Here is a 22,181-nt window from a genome sequence, read left to right on the forward strand (position 1 = left end):
ATGTGGGTAGGTATTGATAAGGTCAAGGTCAATTTTGGGTCCCTTGGCGCACTGCAAAAGAACTTCTGTTTTTTTCAAATAATTTGTCCTGGTTTGGCATTTAGCAAGGGTTACAGACGCAAATGAAATGGTTGGCAGATTGATCTGGGCACCTTCCAGAAATACGTGAAAGTACCACGCTGACGTATGGCACATCACTAATGAGTTCCTTTCACATAACCAGCCAGATGAAGTACTTGTTATTGTGCCGACATGACAAGGTAATGCTTAACGAAAGAAATACTGCTCTCTCAACAGCCACAAGCATTAGTCAAGTTAATTGGTAGTCCTACCGACCTTGACACTCTCCAACTGATAGTATTAACAACAGTACTTTCAAATCAGTACATTCTGATGTCTTCTCGTTTCTCTTACAGGTTGTTCATTGGGAACAAGACGACTTCCTCCGTGAAAAGAAATGTATCGGTGAGTGTGGTGAAGCCTCAGACTTAAATTGAACAATTTAATCTATCGATTGCACTTTCTGGGTAGGGTTGAGGCTATAAAGTAAGGAATGAATGCCGATGAGCTTTCCTGTCTTACGACCGAAAAAGTGTAGTCTGTTCACGGATTGCGCTGGACCTGCAATACAAGTGCTTTTAGAGACCTTAAACCCCACCGAGGACGGTCAATTCCACCTCACGTTTCAACAAGTCATTTTACGGTGAAGAGGCGGGCAGAATTGCCGGACGGACTAATGGTCCTTGACTACAGCTATCTATAAGAGCGATTGATTGTACTTCAAAAAACGTCCACGCTACGTTGAAGTAGGAGGTAGCGAAAAGATGGTCAAAGAGCAGGCACTTGAGAATGGGATCAAAGCCGTACCCACGTGTATTTAACCAATATCCTGCACCGGTCAAACGTAACTATTAGCCATTTGGTAGAAGATTGCTTCATCATCCTGACGTATTAAACTTGAGAGGACCGTTAGGTTTGTACCTGTACGACCGGCTCGATACAGCTTTGAAGACCGAATGTAAGCATCCGAGAAATGAGCTGTGGACAAAGCCATTAACCTGGAAAGGATTCAATCGGATCCACAACACACCGTCAATGATAGAAAAAGTCCTTCAACGGCAACGGTACTTTCACAAAGCTGACAAAAAGTCACCGTACTGACGGGATAGCCAGCGATCCAGTTTGGTGAAGGTTTCCTGGCATGGCCGAGTCGGGTTTGGTTCAGTTTCTGAGGTGGGCCATCTTCACGTGGATCGTACTGTGGACCGAGACGGCGGCGGGGCGGGAGAGACTGGTGGCCCGCATGGAGGGAGACCTCATCATCGGGGCGCTGTTCTCCATCCACGAGAAGCCGAGGGGACCGACAGGGATCGCCGCCCGGGAGTGTGGAGACATCCGGGAGCAGTACGGTATACAGAGGGTGGAAGCCATGTTTCAGGTCAGAAACCTTTCTTTTGTGTGTGCATATACTTGGTCTTTGATTCTATCATAGAACTCATTTCTCTAAATTGAAAAATCACAGAGATGGACAACGTATTATTCAAATCACATCACTTTATACTATCAGCCAGGTAGAGAATGAAAGTACATGATTTGTCCTATCTATTGGCTATATTTCCGTTACATTCAGGATATTGTCGAGCATTCAGGATAGTGTAAATTGTTGAACATTCAGGATATTGTAGATCACTGTACATTCAGAATATTCTAGATTGTTGTACATTCAGATCAGGATGTTAATTGTTATACATTCAGGTCAGGAAATTGTAAACTGTTGAACATTCAGGATATTGTAAATTGTTGTACATTCAGGATATTGTAAGTTGGTTTCCCCCGTTATTTCCCTGCTAAGAATTACTATCGTATGTAAGTGGCAACCGTCTAGTCGGTTAATGCTATTATGGTCATACAAATCATAGTTCATAGAATTGCTCCACAGAATAAGGGCACACGGCTTATTGATTTGTCATTACGACTATAGAATGTCAAACTTACTCACAGCCAGGGATATTAAGGGTGAATGATAGTTTCCCGTCCGTCTGGGCAAATCATTCAGAACTAATTAGGTGGAAACCGCATGAATTGCCAGACCATTAAGGCACATCAAGTAGAGGTGGCGGACATTTTACTTGTATTGATAAATCCATAACTTATCAACTGAAGTCTATTCATCCGTGCCATTGTAGAAAGTGAAAGGTCGTTAATCACCATGGTCGGATACAACTCGTATTCATTGCCCAACGCCCCCTCTTCGTGGACAAAACTGACAAGCAATTCAACTATACCGGGAAGGTTATGGACTCTAATGTTAGACCATTCCTAATCGCTCAAGCACTGAACATCAGCGTACTCTGTTACACCCATTTCCATTTGATGCCGCAAGCGCTGAGCGGCCAAACATTTGACAGGTCACTCATAATTTCATAAATGAAGAGCGAATCTTTTTACGCTTTGTTGCTATAGGTTTTGTTGTCGTGCTATTTCATCTTGCATCATATTCCAATCATAAAATCCAAGTTCGGTCTCACTACGTTGGCTCAGGCCCCATTCCACGTGCACTAGGCAGTGATGCCGCCACGACCTTGTTGCGACCTAACTTGTATTTGACAGTATGTAACCGTTGACTTTATAGGTTGCATATTTTGCAATATGTAAAAGTATGACTGAAAAGACAACAAAACACACAAAGCGCATACAGAGTTGTTTTGCACTCTGCAAATTTGTTGAGCACTCGCAGTAAGATCACCGCTCTAGTGGAATGGGGGTGACAGTCGTCAGATCGGCGTCTAGTGGCCTATTAGGAACGCCCCAGGCTTAGTATGGTACACACGATTTCCTGAAACTTTTTCGGAGCAGATGGCCATCACCAGCCAGGCGCCCTGTCACTAATAAGAGGAGCGGTGATTTGATAGGACCTAATTTCAGAAGGAATCGGGCAATTATCGATCTGCCAGTCTCTCTGTGATAACCATGACCAGGAGTGAAGAGTTCCTATGACCTACATACGCCCACACTTGGCCTACATCCACCCGTGCGAGACTCCGCAGTCCAGAGGTGTGATTAGGTCATTCTCCTTTAACTAAAGGCCGGCAAATTCTAGACACGAAGCTGTGAAATAGATCGTTATTCCTAATGTAGAAATAAGTTTTTATAGCGTAATTCCTTTTCATTAAGTTATTTCTGCATCTTTAACCTACTTTTAGGTTCTCCGTATATTGAAAATTCTTGCCCGTAGGCTAATTGCAAGTACATGTAACATGAAAGGACGGACAGACAATATGTAAAACAAAATAGCATGTGACTTTTCTAGTCTAATTACTGACACTAAATTGTAGCTTATTCGGCTTGACTTCTAATTCCGGGACAGTGGAAGACGAACGATCCCACTTTTTCTGTAATGTGTGGGTTTTGTGATCAGAGGAGACCAGTTTTCTTTTGTCTGTATAAAAGCAAGCCATCCCCAAAAGCAAACCAATTACGACGCAGCAACACAGTAACACATCAGAAATACCCCACATCGTACTTTGGATCAACAGGACTATTTTGTTTCATAATCTCCCTGCAGGACGTATGACAATGGATTTACCGTACGTACATTTATGGCAGCGAACTCATTATACCCGTACCAGGGGAGGGCTCAGTGCCTGAGATGTCATGTGTAATGAGATACTGAATCAAAGTATCTTATCTAATCTAGACAGGACTGGTTGGATGACCTTTTCTGTGATCAAAGTGTGGTTGTGCTTGCAATACGAAATTCTTCCAGGTTACCGACCTGAAAGTGGAGCTAAAGCACATATACGAACGTAGGTGATAAAAATTTCATCTTCCAAGGAGGTGGACAATATTTAAAAAAATCAAAGCGACAACATATGTCAACACATCACGTACTAGTATCCAATTTCCTTTCAACAAATCTTTCTAAGATGGGGTTGTAAGCCTCATTCCACAAGAGGTTCTTCTGTCACGTTAAGTGCCCGAAGCCTTCAGGAATAATGGAATAAGACGTTTCTAGGACACCTACCTTGGGTCCAGAAAACAATCTACGATCAAATTGCTGCCATATCCCCCATGGACGTCGTTTCGGCACTCTATTAAGACCCCCATTCCACTTGGACGGCGCTCTCACCGCGCTCTCACGGCGACCTAAAATGGCCCAGAGCGCCGTGAGAGCGCTGAAAACCTGGAAAACGTGCTCAAGTGGAATCTCTACGGCGACCCTTGCGCGCTCTCAGCGCGACCAAAATGTCAAATATGAGCAACTTTTTTAAGATTTCACAGATCACTCAACGAATTCCAGAGATAAAGAACGAATTTTTGTACGTTTTGTGTGCTTTGTTGTCTTCTCAGTGATACCTTTACCTCTTGCATCATATTTGAATGATAAAATCAAGGGGAAAACAGATTCAATTTTAGTCGCTGCACTGTCGCTCAGTGTGTGTCTTAAGAAATATATGTATGTTAAACTTGTTTTTCCTGTGTTGTCTGTCATGTAAACTGTTTGCAATAAATATATTTTATCATTCTACGTTATAATAGAAACGTAAATCACAGAATTTTGAAACACATTTTGAACCACTGACAATAAAACTTGGAGGGAATTTAATTTGAATGGAAGCAAGTACTTGTAGTTATTCGTCAATTTGTATTACCCACGAGCAAAACTATGATTTGGCCACAAAATTCCCAAAAATTCAAGATACACCACTTCAAAAATGAAATTTTGTTTGAACTACAGTTAAGACCATTCAATCCTCATAGAGCGCTCGCTGCGATCCTTGAGCGCTCGCTGCGGCCCTTTGATCCCACCTTCGGCGCTCTCACGGCGCTCACCGCGCTCTCACGGCGCTCACACGGCGCTCACCGCGCTCGCTCCGCGCTCTCTCGGCGCTCTCTCGGCGCTCGTTTTTTGATCGCCATCCTCGGCGCTCTCACGGCGAAGGTTTTGAGCATGTTCAAAACCATCGCCGAGGTGACGGCGCTCATGGCGCTCTCGCCGCGCTGTCGGCGCTCTCGCCGCGCTGTCGGCGCTCTCAATGGCGCTCTCGCCGCGCTGTCGGCGCTCTCACGGCGATCTGGCCAAAATGAGGTCGCCGTGAGAGCGCGGTGAGAGCGCCGTCCAAGTGGAATGGGGGTTTAACACACTGTGACCCATTTGGGTAGTGAGAAGAACAACAGAAAGTAAAGTCTTCAAATGTTTCCCCTCACTGGTCAGTCTCACACAACTCATAGCCCCTCTCTTGATGTACCTGAGACCACCTCAGCCCCAAGCCACTCCTTCAACGTGACTACCTTGTATTCGACGCACGACCTCTACTGTACTCTACCCATGATTGAAACCCGCGGGGTGTAACATTTTTGCTGCCTTTAGCGACGTTTATGTTGGCAGGTGGCCCCTCATTCCCCCCCCCCCTCCCCTACTCTCTATGGTCGTTGGAAACACACCGTTTCATATTCCTTAAATGATTCTACAGAGTAAATGGGCCATTTGCGCTATAGTCCCTTCTCATGATATTAACGAAAGGCAGCGCTCTTTTTTATGTTCCAAACACCACGAGGGTCATAAACCAACCAGAACATTATGGTAAACAGGGTCACTGACCTGACTTGCAACATTAGCTTCTTTATACACAATTCATTACCTTTTGAGGATGTAATATCGAACACATCCTTCCCATTCCTCCCAAACTGCCATAACCACTAGGCATTAAGCACGGGGTCAGCTCTTTAATCTCCTCAACTTTGCCATTCGGGCTGTAATAGGCAGGAGGATTTATAAGCGTTAGGCACCAAACTTCAAACGCCTTACATTTGTAACTACCATGAACGGGGTTATTTTCTCTATGAATGTCGGTGGCTATGGAAAATTTGCAGTTTGTCCTTTTATAGGTACCTTATTGTCCGCTGCCTGCTCTTTATCGTTCCGAGCGGCCCCACTATATATATACTTCAGTGTACTGTGGTATCCTGAAAGCACAGGAACGTTAACTATGCAGTGCAATAGAAAATGGTTTTATGCGTTCTCGTAGAGTTAACAGCATGGTCATAAATACAGCTCGTTTGTCGGCTCGCTAAGTGTTTGGAAAGTGATAGACTTAGTCTAGAGTGTGTTTTTGCTTTTACCAAACATACAATATTAGAAGTTGCTCTGGATTGATTAATTCACTCTGTGTAGAACATGATTGACAATACATACCACGAATTTTGTATCTGCATGCCTGTACTTAGCCCGATAGGGCATGGATATACAATAAAGGTTGTTATTATCATAAAAATGAACATTATTAGGATGGAAAAATCGTTTTACAAATCCAAGTAGCGGTATGATCATGAGTAGCATCTATATACGCGTAATATGTGTTTGCAGGCTGTGGATATCTATGGATTGTTTGCAAGATTGCCACGTGAATTCCATCCCGTGTGTACCGAAGTGGTAGGTTCCGTTCGGTGACTAGCCAAACCCAAGCAATTTGCTCATTGATGGCAGTTGTCTTTAAAACTGTTAGTCCCGGAAAAGAGCTAATTGCATTTGTTACAAATAGAAACATCCGTTTCGTGTTTCCATGTAATGGTACCGGTGTAATTGGGTATCAACGCGTAGCTTACAGGTCTTGCTGTAAGGGTAATGTTATCAACATCTCATACACTTTGCGAAAATGTCTTATCGTAGCACGAAAGTACATTAATGTATTAAGATGATCATATCAACATGACTGATCATTTTCTATGTTACAGTGACAGCCATGTACCATGGGGCTGATGCCGATATATGCAGCAATTTTAGTGGCGATACGATTTTCGCATCAGTTTTTAAGATATAAGTTAAGTGCCTAGTAGCCTTTAGAGCAATTTACGATTTCATATGAGCATGAATGGTAAAGGGCCATCGGGTGAGATAAAGTGTCCTTTTGCAGATGAAATGCATCATCTAGTGCTTTGTCGCATCTGACATAAAACGTCTATCAACTAACCAACATATACATACATAACAGATATTCAGTAATCATACAACCAGTAAACGTAACAGATACAAAACGCATTCTACTGCCTTGTCTACATTACTCATCAAATAGACATATGAAATCCCGGTACGTACGGTTGATTTCCAGCCATAGAAAGCGGACATGAAGAAAGCTCAAAGGAGAATAAAAATACTTTAGTGCTGTCTTCTCCCCGAATGAAAAGTTAACTTTGTTGTGGATGATGGTGTTAAGATGAGAACGAGTCCCACTACGATAAGACTGTACATCTGTGCACATCTCTGTTGACTGGATAAAGTACGTTTCGTTGATCAATTTAATTACAAGCCAGCAACACCGTACTGCGATATCAACTTCTTCTGATTTACACCTTGTGGGTCCTGCATTCCAATATCGTTGTGTGAGAAATGAAGATGGGTTTGGTTGTGGTGATCACTGTAGCATGAGGCACTATTGGGCGTCCTCCTTAATTGCATTTACACGCAGTTCGGTGGAAGGAAATGGGTTTACACAGCACATTTAACACGGCGTTGACTTATCACAGGTCTTATCTATCTTTCAACGTTTCCTTTTATGCCAAACAGGCAATGCTTTATAGAGGTCGACAGGATAAATCTGGCAAAGTAAAAGTAGTAGAACGCCTCTATCATTTACTAAGCTCTAGCTTCATTCACTTATGTCTCATATATGCATCTAATAAGCAGTGACACCGTATGATAAGACATTTAGATAGTTAGCTATAGGTATGTAGTATACCTACCAAGGCACAACATAATTGCTATGTTCATTTCTCTGCGTTGAATGTGTATCCCATGTGAGGTGCATGTTATGTAAGAGAAAAACGTTTTTCTTACTTCGCTCTGTCTCACTCAGAGATCAGGTTAGTTAGATTTCCAGAATCCACTGTTATAACTGAATATGCTTCTTTGAAGACACTGGACAGAATCAACAGCGACCCGACCATCTTACCAAACATCACGCTCGGTTGTGAGATACGGGACTCCTGCTGGCACGACACAGTAGCGCTGGAGCAGACCATAGAGTTCGTCAGGCACACCATATCTACTCAGACACAACACTCAAGTGCACAGGTAAGAATATTGCCTCTGGCTCTGAAGCAATATGTAACCTCCATAACCGCCCGGTTACATAACTCCACCACATTGAAAAAAACAGTGGGTGTGAGAGATCTCTAGTACTAGTGTAGGTACAGGAGCTGATATACAGGAGTGCATCATACCGGGGGACGGTGGGTTGGTGATCCGTTCGGGCGAATCTTTTCAGGGTGGCGGAATTATGTACCCTACTGAAATTATGTTATTAGATGTTACAGTCCTATCAGGCACTCCACACGAAGAGCAAGAATCTCCAAGGTTATAGAAAAGTGTCTTTCTTCAGCACCTTGTCGATTCACATGCACACCACAACATCGACGCACACATTCACCCTGCTTAGTCAGCTTGTCATGAGTATTCTTTGAAACAGATGGCATTGTCGTTACTACCTGATGGACGATAGATCGCTCAACATCAGATCTTATGGCTATAGGACACAGTTCTCTGTGTCTGTAGCTTAAACCCAAGTCACCTCGAGGGAAAATGAATGTATGTCAACCAGAAAGACTAATAAACTAAACTGGTGAAAGTACCGACTACTAGCTATCTAACACAAGCTCGAGAACAAGCTATCCATGCCTTCAAGGACCAGATCATCAACCTAGAAATGAGGTGTTCAAACATTTGTTTTTCCCTTGAACTATCGTACAGTTGAACTCATTGCCACCAGGCACTGTAAGAGCATCTTATTACTATATATATAGCCTTAGATAACGCTTGCAGCTAGATGTACAAACTTTAAGGTAATATTTGACAGGTCGTTCGGTGCTTTCTATAACGACAGAAACCCAAGTCATCTCGGGGTAAAATGCATTAATATCACTCAGAAGCACTTTTACAGTTCTCTGTTATCCCCAAAGGCACATGATGCAGATATAAATTGACGCCTCTTAGGTAGGAATCCAATAAATGTGACATCTTATAAAAGACAGTAGGCAAAAAATGTAATTATAACTTGCACTATTGTTTTCCCCCGGCTTGTCTAATGGAACGTGAACACCCTGTATATTGTATCGTTTGTCACACAGACACACAGTATTGATTATATGTAGCCAGTACACAGCTCCAGGTTCAAATCTGACTCCAACCTTCACTCTTCCTCACTGTCAATTTTGTCATATGCATGCATTCATAGTATTTTCTTTCGGCGGAATAGATTCTCTTCTTGTGTTTATTTGCTACATGTAATTTACCCAAGAGAGGATGACACTTGAATATTAATAGTTCTATTCAACAAATATGTTCATACTTCTTACAAAAGCAAGACGCAAAAGACGAAGAAACAGCCAAGGTACTCTCAAACCCGATGTAATTACTTATCTGGTCATAACGTTTTACTGCTGTTCAACATGTTTTTCATTACTTTTAGCGTGCGTAATTTCCCTTGAGAATCTACAGGTGTATCATGTCATTGGTATATAGTACCATATCTGCCCCAATGTTAACCTGGTACTACAAAGATGTCTGATGTGCTGTTGCAGAAGTGTCCAGATGGTACCGAGCTGTCGTCTCCGATCTATGAACAACCGATCGTTGGACTGATCGGACCCGGGTCCAGCTCTGTAACCATACAGGTACGACCGGAAATTCTACACAAGATCAAATACAAATACTAGTAGTGTTCATTTTTGCAACATGCTAGAACTGTGCATGGAAAGTTTTTTTAACGTGATGACTATAACTTAACCACTGCACTGATGTTGAAATTAATATGACACAGAATATGCACAGAATTTCGGAAGTTCAATCAGTAACTTGCTGCCCATCTATGAAGAATTTAAGCTTTGTACGTCACAGCAGAGTGCATACAAATTAACATAAACCAAAGCATTAACGCCGGCAATATGAGACATACATTAACACATGATAGACATGGTTGCTTTGCCTGGTACCATTCATCATTGAGAGTACAGTCTCTAAGTAAGAATACTACGCCTTTGTTGTATCCAAAATGCCAAATTTAAGCTCATACTGAGGGAATGATTCAGCCACATTGCATTTAATATGACAACCGTAATTGTTCCGGCTGCTTGGATTCATAGGTCTCACTGTCTCAGAGTTGCGCGAACAGACGTCATATGAATATTAGTGAACGTTAATATCATGTCAGTTTATATCTTGTCAGACAATTCATCCCAAGCTTTTGGAGGAGGAGCACAAGCTGTTTATCTACATTTATGCGGCTGCCTCTGTCCCTTTCAGGTCCAGAACCTCCTCCAGCTCTTCAACATCCCCCAGATAGCCTACTCAGCCACCAGTAAGGACCTCAGTGACAAGGCCCGCTACAAGTACTTCCTTCGGGTCATTCCACCGGACACACTCCAGGCACAGGCGATGGCAGACATCGTCATGCACTACAACTGGACGTATGTGTCAACTCTACACACTACAGGTAATCATCATAACATACCAGTATTTAGATATTTAGTACAGACTATGCCGACCATGCAGTTGTGTTGTGGTGAAAACTTTGCGTTCATTTCTAATGTTCGGATGCTCCAGATGCTCAGCTACTGATCTTCTGTAACAAACTTAGCCATTGCCACCCATCTTCTTCGAATCAAAGCTTTGCATCAGCTGAGAGTCGAAGGAAGATGTAAGGAAAATATCTTCAGATCACGAACTTGAGTAAACCTTGGCTTTGGTACACTTTATTGGAGAAGGTGGTCTACCACTGTCCGTACTTTGTAGTCCCATGTTGTACTAATCGTTAGCATATAGAGTGCGATGTGAAAAAGCTTTAAGGCCCTATACCGTACTATCATCGACGACTTTTATAGCCCGAATAATCGTTGGTGGATTGTCATTCATGTGCGCTCAGTCTGTTTAAAACGCTCAGCTGCTGGTCTTCTGTAGAAAACTTCCAGTTTGCTATTATAGTTATCAGCTAGATCTTACTGACTTGTCAGCTCTTGAAGAACTTTTCTTCTTTAAACAGCTTGACTTGGAACCAATTCAAAGTAGAAGGGAAATGTTAAAGAATCTATTCAGACCATGAAGTCGAACTACCTTCGCTTTGGAATCAGTTATTAGAGAGTTCTGCCTGCCTCTACCTTTACGTCGCTATACCATCTTGATGCTGTACTCATAGGGAGCATACGTATTAGGAAATGAAGAGTGATAAAAGTGAAATTTAAAGGCCCTAAACCGTACCATCTTATCTGCCAAATAGTGGTTGTGGAAATTAAAGAGAAACATTACAGATTGCTGCAAGCTTTATCCTTAATTAAAGCTTGGCCTATAATGTTAGATACTAGCCGAACATCCTCAATTAAACGAAGCGCTAGAGAATAATCTGCTTCGAGTACCTGTAATCCTATCTCTGCCGTTTAAGCCCCGTCCAACTCCCACTGGATAGTAATTTCATGAAAATGGAATAGTTTGGAGCTCCATCGCACGAGATGTGATATGACTTACAGTGGCATCACAAAGTGGCAAATTTCCAGCATTGCTTTTCGATGAAAACCTAATTGCTTTATATATCTTTGTGCTTAAGCGCGTATATTGACGTCCGTGCATCCAACGGGATGATACAATTCGTCGCTTCGTTCCAAGGATGCTGCATGTGAATCATGATAAATGGAGGAAATTAAAAAAGGCTTTGTCAGATGAGCATCTCTAGATATGATGTCAAATATGTGAAATCTAGACAGCTGGTTTGTATCACTAGTTATGACAGCTTCCATTCGGCACGAGGAGCTATTCTGAGAAAGATAAATCTTAGTACGTCCCCTAGTACTGGAAAAAATCTTTAGAGCTTTTCTTTTTGCTACATACCCTCAGCTTGACACAGCTCTTTTGAAAGGCGTATCTGTAATATTGAAATGATGTCTCATTAGAAAAGCATAAAGAACAAATTCTGACTGATGATAGACTAATATAGACGGTACTTGTCAACTTAATTGAAAAGGAATGTCAGGATGTACGTTAAAGGATGGGAGGTTGGCAGTTTATTTCTCTATAACGACAAACAAATGGTCTTTTTGATACCAGTTGTCATCATGTCAGTTCCACAGCTGCAGTACGTCGCTTTAGGCTTTCAGTGCAGTAGGATAGTTCGTAATAGTCGTATATGGGGCTGTCACTTTACCGTCTTCACTCTCATAAATCAACACCACAGCACAAAGTTTCCTTTCTATCGAACAACCCTAAAGGCTGTTCAGTATCTAAACCCTCATTGACACCATCTTGGAGGTTCACAACTCCAGATAAAGCTACAGTGATGAAGATACATCGCATCCGTGAATGGACAAACCACAGCAATGTCCTTCACCTATTCATCTTATGAGACTAGGAAGTCTGGCATTGCTTTATCGGTACCTACAGCATCGGTCGACAGAACACAGTAATTTTCTGTACGTTTCGGATAATGAGGTACTGACTGATGTTGTGTATGTCCCTTTATAACAAATTATTCCCTAATCTGTACAAATAGAGAAGATGTCTTTGAAGTCCTCCTGCAATCCATTAATATTCAACAGCAGGACATCTCCCCATCTAAAGCCGCTCAGCCATAAAATGATCCCTGTGAACAGCCCTTTTTCAAAGGGATGGTACGCATGTGTTTTCATTCTTGCGCGAAAGGTAATCGTAACTGTCTATTAGTGTTGGTCAAAGTGCATGGTCACAAGACATATAGTACTAGCTTACGGAACATGTGTCTCTTTTATAGAGGAAGGGAAGTGGCATTGACTAGCCGATAAGCCCTTGTTGCTTCAACTTTTATCCTTGCGACATATGGAAAGTGTAGAGATTAACCGAAAATAAGAAATGTTCATCCAACACTCATGACAACCGGCACGCCCCTTTAAGTGCCTAAATAAGTTGTTGTGACGTGTCACATTGTGTATCTATGTATTTATTTCAAATCAAGTAACAGGACTTTTTATTCAATAAGATCTCCTATCACTAGACGATGGGCTTTCTTGTATCTTAGATAGCTCTCTTTAGAGTGCGGACACAAGAGGAGGTCCGGATAATTCACCACCCCCTCTTAAGTCAGAGCAAGTCATGATATGATGCGTTCGAATTGCCATCCATCATCTCATCCCTATGATACATACGACTTTTATATTTAGTTTTAACCATTTCATCAATCTTCGTAATCTTATATCTCACCCTCCTTTGAGATCAGAATCCCATTAAGTACCAGACAGGGAGAGCAAAACTGTCTATAGATGCGTCACAAGCCTTCAGCTCTCCGTTCGTCTATTACTTCATAGCTCATCGGATAGGGATTGGCTGCTGACGGGAAAATGAAATCTATCTTTTCGGTCGTATCCTTCTGCGATGGCTTTAGCTTTAACTGCTCGGAAAGGTCATGATAGCTAGGGTTTTATGCTGCCACAGTACCCATAAAGATGGCATAGGGAAAATGGAATCAAAATGGCGACATTTTAAAGCCTGTGTATCGATATAAGGATAGTATAATCTTCCCTTGTGCCATTTCGACACCCATTTCCTTTCGGTGATGTGATATTACCTACGAGAATAGTAACGTTAACACATAAATGCGGATTTAATCATGTAGGGGCAAAGGAAGCATACTTGGACTGGCCACATGACTGGCTTTGCGAAGTACATTTGCCCCATCTTGACTACAAAACAGTTTTGTTATATATATATACTGCCTGTAGCGTCTGTACTTGCAGAAGAACGGTTTAGATGTATCATTTACAGGGCTATTACAAAGATCTACGTTACATTTCTGTGGGTAATCATGGTGACCCTAACACCGATGACTAAGTCTAGGAGCAATGGATGTTTGAAACTGCAAAGTCTCCTGGCAGAAATTCACAAAGGGGAACAGTATATATATGTATATATATATCTTTATCATAAACGTCGAAAGTTTAACCATGGTGTGATATTAGACACTTATCATGTGCGTTATTCGCCTCTCCAGGAAACTATGGTCAGAGCGGAGCGGACGTGTTCAAGGCGCTGGTGAAGAAAGAAGGGGTTTGCATTGCCACATCTGACCAGGTATGCCAAATGCACTTACTGATTAAACATGTTTCCGTGATTTAACACAAAAACCTCTTATGTTCATATGTTCTTTTATAAGCATCTTTCCATCCAGGCGTAGGATCGAATCCCACTTCTGACACCAAGTTGTGTTCTTCGTTATTTTGGAATGCACTTGACTTGACGAAGTACTATTAAACTGGCCTAGCCTATTCTACTTCGTGTTGGTAGAGTATACAAAGGAGCGTCTGCTCTCTGGTCCGGTCCTTAAAAGAGTCTTCTGTATGTAGTGAGGATATATGTCTTCCATGACAGTCTTGTAATGTTGCCTGTACCACCCGTACCAGGTGGAGTACGATGCTGATAACGACAGATATGATAGCGTTGTGCGGAACCTTCAGTCCACTCCCTCCGCACACGTGGTGGTGTGCTTCTGCCAGGGCAACACCGTGCGAGGCCTGCTGGCCGCCATGGAGAGACTCAACACCACGGGGCAGTTCCTGCTGCTCGGGAGGTACCAAGTCTTGCGGATTATTTTTACCTTTGCACAGAAAGTTATGATTTCGGTGCCGTTTGTGTGTGTGTGTGTGTGTGTGTGTTTGTGTCTGTTTGTGTACAGCATAAGAAAGGTGTGGGTGAATCTTTATGATATTTGATAGGTGGGTAGGGGTCATGATGTTAAGTATGTAGATAACTTAAGTAATGATTAGGTACTGATTAAGCAAATAAGGATCTAATTTGCATATTTAGTGAGGAAATGCTACAATGCCTTCTTTGCTTTCACATTTTGAACAACTTGTTTGGTTTAACGTTACAGGGTGTACACCGACGATTATCATGTCCGAATCGCCAGTAGCTGATGACACCGTTATTCTGGCTAAAAATCTCAATATTATTTTTTTTGTGGGCACCAAACCAAGAAATCGTAGGGTCTGTCAAGACTCTAATCTAGCTGAAACACCTAGATTGATAATCATTGTTTGACTTATAGGTATTCATTTTGTTTCAATGTGCCATTAGTTAAAGCAGCTGCACTGGCAACTTAACCTGAAGTTCACATGGGTTGTTTCTACAATCTCTGTCTGGTTGTTTCAGCCAAGTTTAATTGATCTCCTAGAGTCTCTGTCCATTTGGTAGCGCTTAGGTAGGCTCAATATTAATCCGTCCCATGAGTTGAATCGACCCCCTGAACCCTTTTATCGACTCAGGAAATCCCGTTCTTACGTCCGTCTGGCACCCTCTGCAGCCACGAAGTTATCGAACAAGGCAACTGTTGGGCAGTCGCCACTTCCTACGTGCAGCTCCTTTCTAACGTTACTGTAAACCTGACGCTCGGCTGCTTTAACGTAAATTGATCGACCGGCGGTCTTAAAGCGGCGGAAGATGGTAATCAATATCCCGTCCGGTCAAGTGCCGGCCGTTGCCCCCTGCCCGAGACGAGACTGGGAAATTGTTTTAAGTGTTTCCCTTTAACTTTTTCCTTTCCTTATGATTAGATTGAAATTTGAAATCCCCTTAAAGCATGAATACACTGTGAAACATAACCGTTAGGTTTGCATGTTAACATGTTTCATAGGTATGATAACCACGTACATTTGTGTCAGACTGTAACTGATGTATTTTGGTAGAAGGCCTGAAACACGACTGTGATGAACAGCTTCAAGGTAACAATCAGATTTGATGAAGCTGGGAAGTCATTACACAGACGGCTAATCAGATTTTCTCCCTATCCCTGTAGATTACATTGTAATGCCAGTTGCATGAACCATGACATGCATCAAACATCTAAATCGTGAACTTGCACGCGCTACTCTATGAATATCGTGTGATACATTCGACATTAACGACCAGCAAGTAATAGAATAGAATCACTATTAATGACAACGTCCCCAAATATTGTTGTGTGAGTGATACAGTTAGAGAAAGTGATGCGAAAACTTTCCTAGTAATGTTATACACTTATGGTTTATTAAACGTAGTACATGTGTCAAAGAATTAAAACACCAAAAGAAACTTGTCAAACTTTTCTTTCTGCAAATAACATAATTCTCTACAAAAAGTGTAATACATTTAGCAGCCTGATGGTATACCACGTATATACCACATAGACGAATGGTACCATTTCTGGGTACTTGGTGGATTTGAGCCTCGCTAAATGACAACATCTCTCCTCTGTAATCACTATGACTTCATCCACCCGTGAACCTCACCATTCCTCGGAATCACATGACGTTGATTAGAATGCAATTTACCGTACTGACATGTCTATAAGTGCTATTAGCCAACTCCCAAGTCGTTGTGGTAATTCTTTTGAAAGGTTTGAAAGCAGAGCAATCCAAATTATCATCCCGCTCAAGGGCGCTAACTTAATCGAATATGGAAGGTTTATATAACCTTTTAAGTACCATTTGTCAGATGAGACGGATGGATTAAATGTATTCAATGAATCTTCCGTATTACTGTGAAGCATTAACTTGTACCCTTATCGAGTTACCTTGCCCTTGACCTCTACCGTGATGACCCGTGAAGGGTACAGTATCCACTCTGGCTTAATGTCTTGCAACTATTTCATTTGTGAACATTTTTCAAAAGTGCAACTTTCACCTGATAGTTCCAGTAGTTATCTACTATATGCTAGGGTCACATTTCCAAGCCGGGGCCCGGCCGGGCAGCTTGTGGAAACAAAAACTATGATATAAATTTGAAAGACAACAAAACACAAAAAACGTTTTAGAAATTATTCCTTACCATACTTTCTGTATATTCTTGATATGCATCTTTTATTCTTTATTTTCTCAAATACCCCGGTCGGGCCCGGCTTGGAAATGTGACCCTAGCATAACACGGTGCTTTGCCCAAAAGTGCTGGCCTCCTGTTCGTTACTATGTTTGAGATATAAAATATGGTGACCAGTCGAATGCTTTTTAATGATATCCCAGTCCAAGAAGTATGCAAGTATACTCAATTTAAAGTTTTAAACCCAAAATACATTACTAGGATACAGATGAGCACTTTTCACTTTTACAGTTCTTTTTCATCTTTTTAAATATTTTTAAAATAACTTTGAAATCCTTTTCAGGATTTACGTTCACACGCCCATACACACCCACACACACACACCCACATATATATAACTTTGTGTATATATGTATATATATATATATATATATATATATATATATATATATAGAGAGAGAGAGAGAGAGAGAGAGAGAGAGAGAGAGAGAGAGATTTCAAAGCTGCCAAGTCATTTCAAATAACATCTGTCACTATAGCTGTCTGTTTCCTTTTCCCCTGATAGTGATGGATGGGCTGACAGGAAAGAACTGACAGCTGTCAATCCAAGGGAAGCCGCGGGAAGTATCACCATTAAGCCATGGGTAGGTAACTTACACTTCACCCCAAAAGCAGACATAGATAAAGTCACCTCAGCAATATATCATTCGCGATCGATGAGTAGATGAGGTTACAAAGACTGTGACATATTACTACTAATCTTGGATGAACCCTTTCTTGCACTATTACCATTAAGCCTTTACCACAGTCCCAAACATATATAAAGGCACCTTAGCAATATATCATTGCCGACCTATGAGTAGATTACTTCTTATCTTGGACGAACCCTTTCTTGCACTATCCTATCACCAGTAAACCATGGGTAGGTTACTTAGCCTTCACCACAGACCCAAACATAAATAAAGTCACCTTAGAACTATATACCTGCCGAACTATCATTAAATGATGGTACAAAGTCTGCACATGTAACATATTACTACTTATCTTGGATGAAATTGCACTATTACCATTTAACTATGGGTAGGTTACATAGCCTTCACCACAGACCCAACCATACATAAAGTCACCTTAGCAATATATCATTGCCGAGCAATGATTAGTAGAGGCTCCAAGTCTGTGACATATTAGTACGAACCTTGGATGAACCCTCGCTTGTATCTTGTCTTCCTTAATTAACATTAGGAACCATGATTAAATCCCCGCAGTCACCCCAGGTGGAGTCGTTTGACGAGTACTACCAGAATCTCAACCCCTGGAACAACGCCAGGAATCCCTGGTTCCAGGAGTTCTGGCAGTGGAAGTTCGGCTGCCGCATTGTTGGGCATGCTATGGAGAACACATTGGATGACATCTGCACAGGTCAGCAGCAAAATACACGGTTCGGTCTTCCAGGATAGAAAAAAAGAGTGCATCTACAACATTATGTAGTGGTTGTAAAGCTAAATCCGGAGAAAAACGGAGTGTGACGATCTGAACTTGAAAGGATGCGGCAACGCTCATACGGCATCATCTGAATACAAAAGAGTATATCACCCTGTTGCTTGTAGAAACTTGTACCAATAGTAAAATTTATCATATATCATCTACTTGTAAAGGAAAATTATACGTTCAAAAGACATACATGGTGGCTGTCTGGCTTAATTTTAGGGAACGAAAGCCTCCATAACTACGTCCAGGACACCAAGCTGGGTTTCGTCATCAACGCCATCGAGGCCATGGCGCACGGCCTGCACGACATGCAGACGTCGCTGTGCGGGGACTATGTGGGGCTCTGTCCGCAGATGCGCAACGTGAACGGCACGCTCCTGCTGGAACATATACTCAGCACCACCTTCCTGGGGGTTAACAACGAGACGGTCATGTTTGATAAAAACGGAGATCCTCCGGGGAGGTAAGGGACTGTGCAGTGCACCAGAAGGCCACAGCAAGGCGCCAACCAAGTAAAATGCAATACAGCGTCTCCATATATTTCAATGAACTGTCAAACTTCCTCGTCGACTATATTACAGTGTAGATTGTGGACGTTTTGATATTTTAGATACAATTTATCTCATGGTCAAAGAATATGGCCCATCAAGCATGTTGTGACGTAAAATATTAAAACTGACATCGTGGTCCGTGTTTGCACAACAAGATGAGCTTTCGACAAAAATTGCCCAAATGACCATCTGTGTTCAACAAAATACTTCTCACCCAGGTACGTCATCATGAACTTCCAGCCCTTTGAGACTGGTGACTTCGGCTATGTGAAGATCGGCAGCTGGAAGTATGGGCAGCTCTCCATGGACGACGATAACTTTAGATCCAATTTCAACATGTCCGGAATAATCCGGTCAGTTTGTAGCGAGGAGTGCGAGCCACTGGAAGTGAAGGTTGGTCTACTTGACCTGTACACAGATTTAAACTGAGACTTAGACCGCTTTTGGACTACCCTTTTTTTTCTAATTGAATGTTAAGATCAAGATAAACATTATGTTCCGTTAGCACGTCTTTCCTATCTACATAGCGCATCAATTCACAATTTTACGAAGAGAGAAAGAGATAGAGAGGAAAGAACAGAGAGAGAGAGAGAGGAAGAGAGAGAGGAAGAGAGAGAGGGGAAGAGAGAGAGAGAGGAAGAGAGAGAGAGAGAGAGAGAGAGAGAGAGAGAGAGAGAGAGAGAGAGAGAGAGAGAGAGAGAGAGAGAGAGAGAGAGAGAGAGAGAGAGAGAGGGGAGATCCTTATGACTAATAAGAAGACACATCAGTATGTATGGCTGTCCCTTGATAACTCGCTGGTCGCAATACCGCTCTCGTGTTTTTAATCTTTAATTACCATTTGGTGAGCAGCTGCAACAGAGATTACAGTTGTCTCTGTGGGGATACATGGTTGAAATTTCAGATAACCCTCATTTCAAGTCAATTATGACAAATGAATAGCTTTGCAAACTAACCAAGCCCCAATTTCATACTGGTTTCTAATTGAGTATAGAATGGTTGAACTGACATCTAATTTAGCTTAAGGTCATTCAACAGGGACAACGTCACAAAAGGTCACTGCTATATCAAAATTCTATAACACAAATTTACGGTCCATGGAATTCTATATTGATTCAATCTACACTAGACCATGTAGACACGACGATAGGCTATGCCCTTTGCAAGTCCCTGTTCTAATACCCCATCCTGTACACGAGTCATTCCCATCTGTACGTACCACGGAGTCCCTCTGCACAATTTAGGTAGGAACCCAATAAAAGCCTAGTCGTGACTCTCTTGACCCCCGTAGCTGGTTATTGCTTGCCTTTTGCGTCAAGCAGAGAATTGATATGGACAATTTATAGGCCAGGCATAGGAGTACTGCAGGGAAATATATGTATCAGCTGAACTTGTGTGTCAAGTCTAAAAGGAAATGTATGACCTTGAACTTGCCCGCCTCATACTTGCTGAGTTCGGGAAGTTAATACTTTTAGGAATTGAAACGCTACAGAAACTAAGCATATAAAATGTGATTTGCATACAGAAGGTGAAAGGTCATGACACGTGTTGTTGGGTCTGCACCACGTGTAAAGATGACGAGTTCAGGGAGGACGAACACACCTGCACACCCTGCAAGGACGGCTGGTGGCCTCGGGACGACAAGACAGGTATGAAACGCGAACAGGTAGTAACTCACAACTCGTCTAAACATTTAGTGATGGGCTGTTCATGATAAATAAAAAGTTTCATGCCTTCTGTAATTCTTTGGGTTAAGAAGATATTAAATACAGAATGGGGTGCCAAAAGACTACTTCAGTGTGCTAAAACTTAGGTAGCATAGTCATTTGAAATCCTATCATTACATCCAAATAAATCAATCAAATCAAATCTGTGCATTTCGTATATATACAAACACACATAACTGCACAATAGTGTACTATCATAAGTACAAATAATCACATTGATTTTTATAGTTTTCGTAGCAAGGTCAATGCTCTTGTGTTACAAAGATGACAAATAGATCTAATTTGCGGTTTCAAATTCTCAAAACGTTCTAGTTACAGACTCAGAACTAACGTCTGCATGCATACATGAGGTTTCATTCTGTTGCCATGAATTCTATTCCAAGCCAGCCTCCTTTCGCACGTCCGTGCCGAGTTTGTAAATCCGTGCACGGCAAAGAGATTTGCCATGGCAGTGATATTAGAGTACGACTTGAGATCAGGCAACGGTGAAAACCTATCAGCGACAGTGATGACAGGTTGATTGATGAATGTCACGTAGAGCATACATATAGAGAGTTAAAGCTTAGAGTTTTGACGCCCTTCAAAGAGGCACAATTATAGATGGCAAAACTAGTAGAACGCGTGAGATCATTTGGCTCCCTGGTCACGTTTTGGTCAAATCGGAAAACGATCCGAAGTAATGCCGAGGAAAAGAAAATCGGCAATCTAAATTCTCCTTTGGCGAAGGTAATTACACGGCTGAAGTTCTAGTAGGACATCAAACCGTCCTTTCCATAAAAATATTAACGTCTTAACGCCCTTCTCAGGCAAGGAAAATGTACGACATGCAATAGGTTGCTAGAACGACAACGTATTGCCAAGGTTGAATGATGTCGTTCATTCAGTATGCTTTTGTGTTTTATCTCTGTTACCAACGTAATCACTTTGTGACATCACCTGCCTGGCAGCTTCTTTACTGTTGCAAACTACCATCCTTTATGTGGGCGAGAGAAACGTGATTCATGTTTTAAACGGTAGCTTACTACAAACAGTGGGCGTACCCGTATACGCTAACGAATATTTCAGTCCGGCTCAATACTTCACTTTGATGTTTGAAATGAATTCTTGGTCACACGAAACAGGGTACAGAAATGAAATGAAAGTAAACCCAATCTTTGGGATATTAAAAAGTTAGCAGGATCCCTATACATCCGAATTGGTTTTATCGATCGTTGTCTTATAGAGCATTTAGAAGGTTGGACATTTCAGACCAGCTATCATTTGTTTCAGTCGTGAAGGACTCGATACAAGTTTAAAGCTCAAAAGGCTGATACATAATTTAGAAAAGCTGTTATTGTAGGAGGGATATGGGGTGATGGAATTTTGACCTCGAAGTTGAGTAAATGGCTTCTAAATCTATCTCCCAAAGGGTGATCGTTAAACGGAGGTGAAACTGTCGACCCGTTCATACGAGATATTACACATCGACAGAGGTGCACGGACCAACCAAAGCTATAGCAACAGCTTTCGTTCTTAGTTCTATTCAAAAGTGGACAAATATTATAATCTTAACAGGTACGTAGAAAGTTACTGAACAGTTACAAAATCTTTGTATGTTGGTTTAATCTTGCAAGTAACTCT

The 22,181-nt window shown here is 41.8% G+C and overlaps 1 protein-coding gene across 3 annotated transcripts in view; it reads left to right on the plus strand.

Moving 5' to 3' along the window:
• The window catches only part of LOC136432815 (metabotropic glutamate receptor 1-like), a 60,672-nt gene that overhangs the window by 35,112 nt on the left and 3,379 nt on the right, over positions 1-22,181 (plus strand). For all 3 annotated transcript variants that reach the window (XM_066424332.1, XM_066424342.1, XM_066424350.1), the window contains exons 2-12: positions 417-1,438; positions 7,913-8,071; positions 9,577-9,669; positions 10,298-10,487; positions 14,001-14,080; positions 14,410-14,576; positions 17,364-17,442; positions 18,064-18,217; positions 18,506-18,749; positions 19,056-19,230; positions 20,360-20,483. In XM_066424332.1, coding sequence (XP_066280429.1) covers positions 1,202-1,438; positions 7,913-8,071; positions 9,577-9,669; positions 10,298-10,487; positions 14,001-14,080; positions 14,410-14,576; positions 17,364-17,442; positions 18,064-18,217; positions 18,506-18,749; positions 19,056-19,230; positions 20,360-20,483 — 1,702 coding nt within the window. In that variant the 5' untranslated portion in view covers positions 417-1,201. The remainder of the gene's footprint in view (positions 1-416; positions 1,439-7,912; positions 8,072-9,576; positions 9,670-10,297; positions 10,488-14,000; positions 14,081-14,409; positions 14,577-17,363; positions 17,443-18,063; positions 18,218-18,505; positions 18,750-19,055; positions 19,231-20,359; positions 20,484-22,181) is intronic.

This window comes from Branchiostoma lanceolatum, chromosome 1 (assembly GCF_035083965.1).
Source record: "Branchiostoma lanceolatum isolate klBraLanc5 chromosome 1, klBraLanc5.hap2, whole genome shotgun sequence".
In the NCBI taxonomy this organism is placed as follows: domain Eukaryota; kingdom Metazoa; phylum Chordata; class Leptocardii; order Amphioxiformes; family Branchiostomatidae; genus Branchiostoma; species Branchiostoma lanceolatum.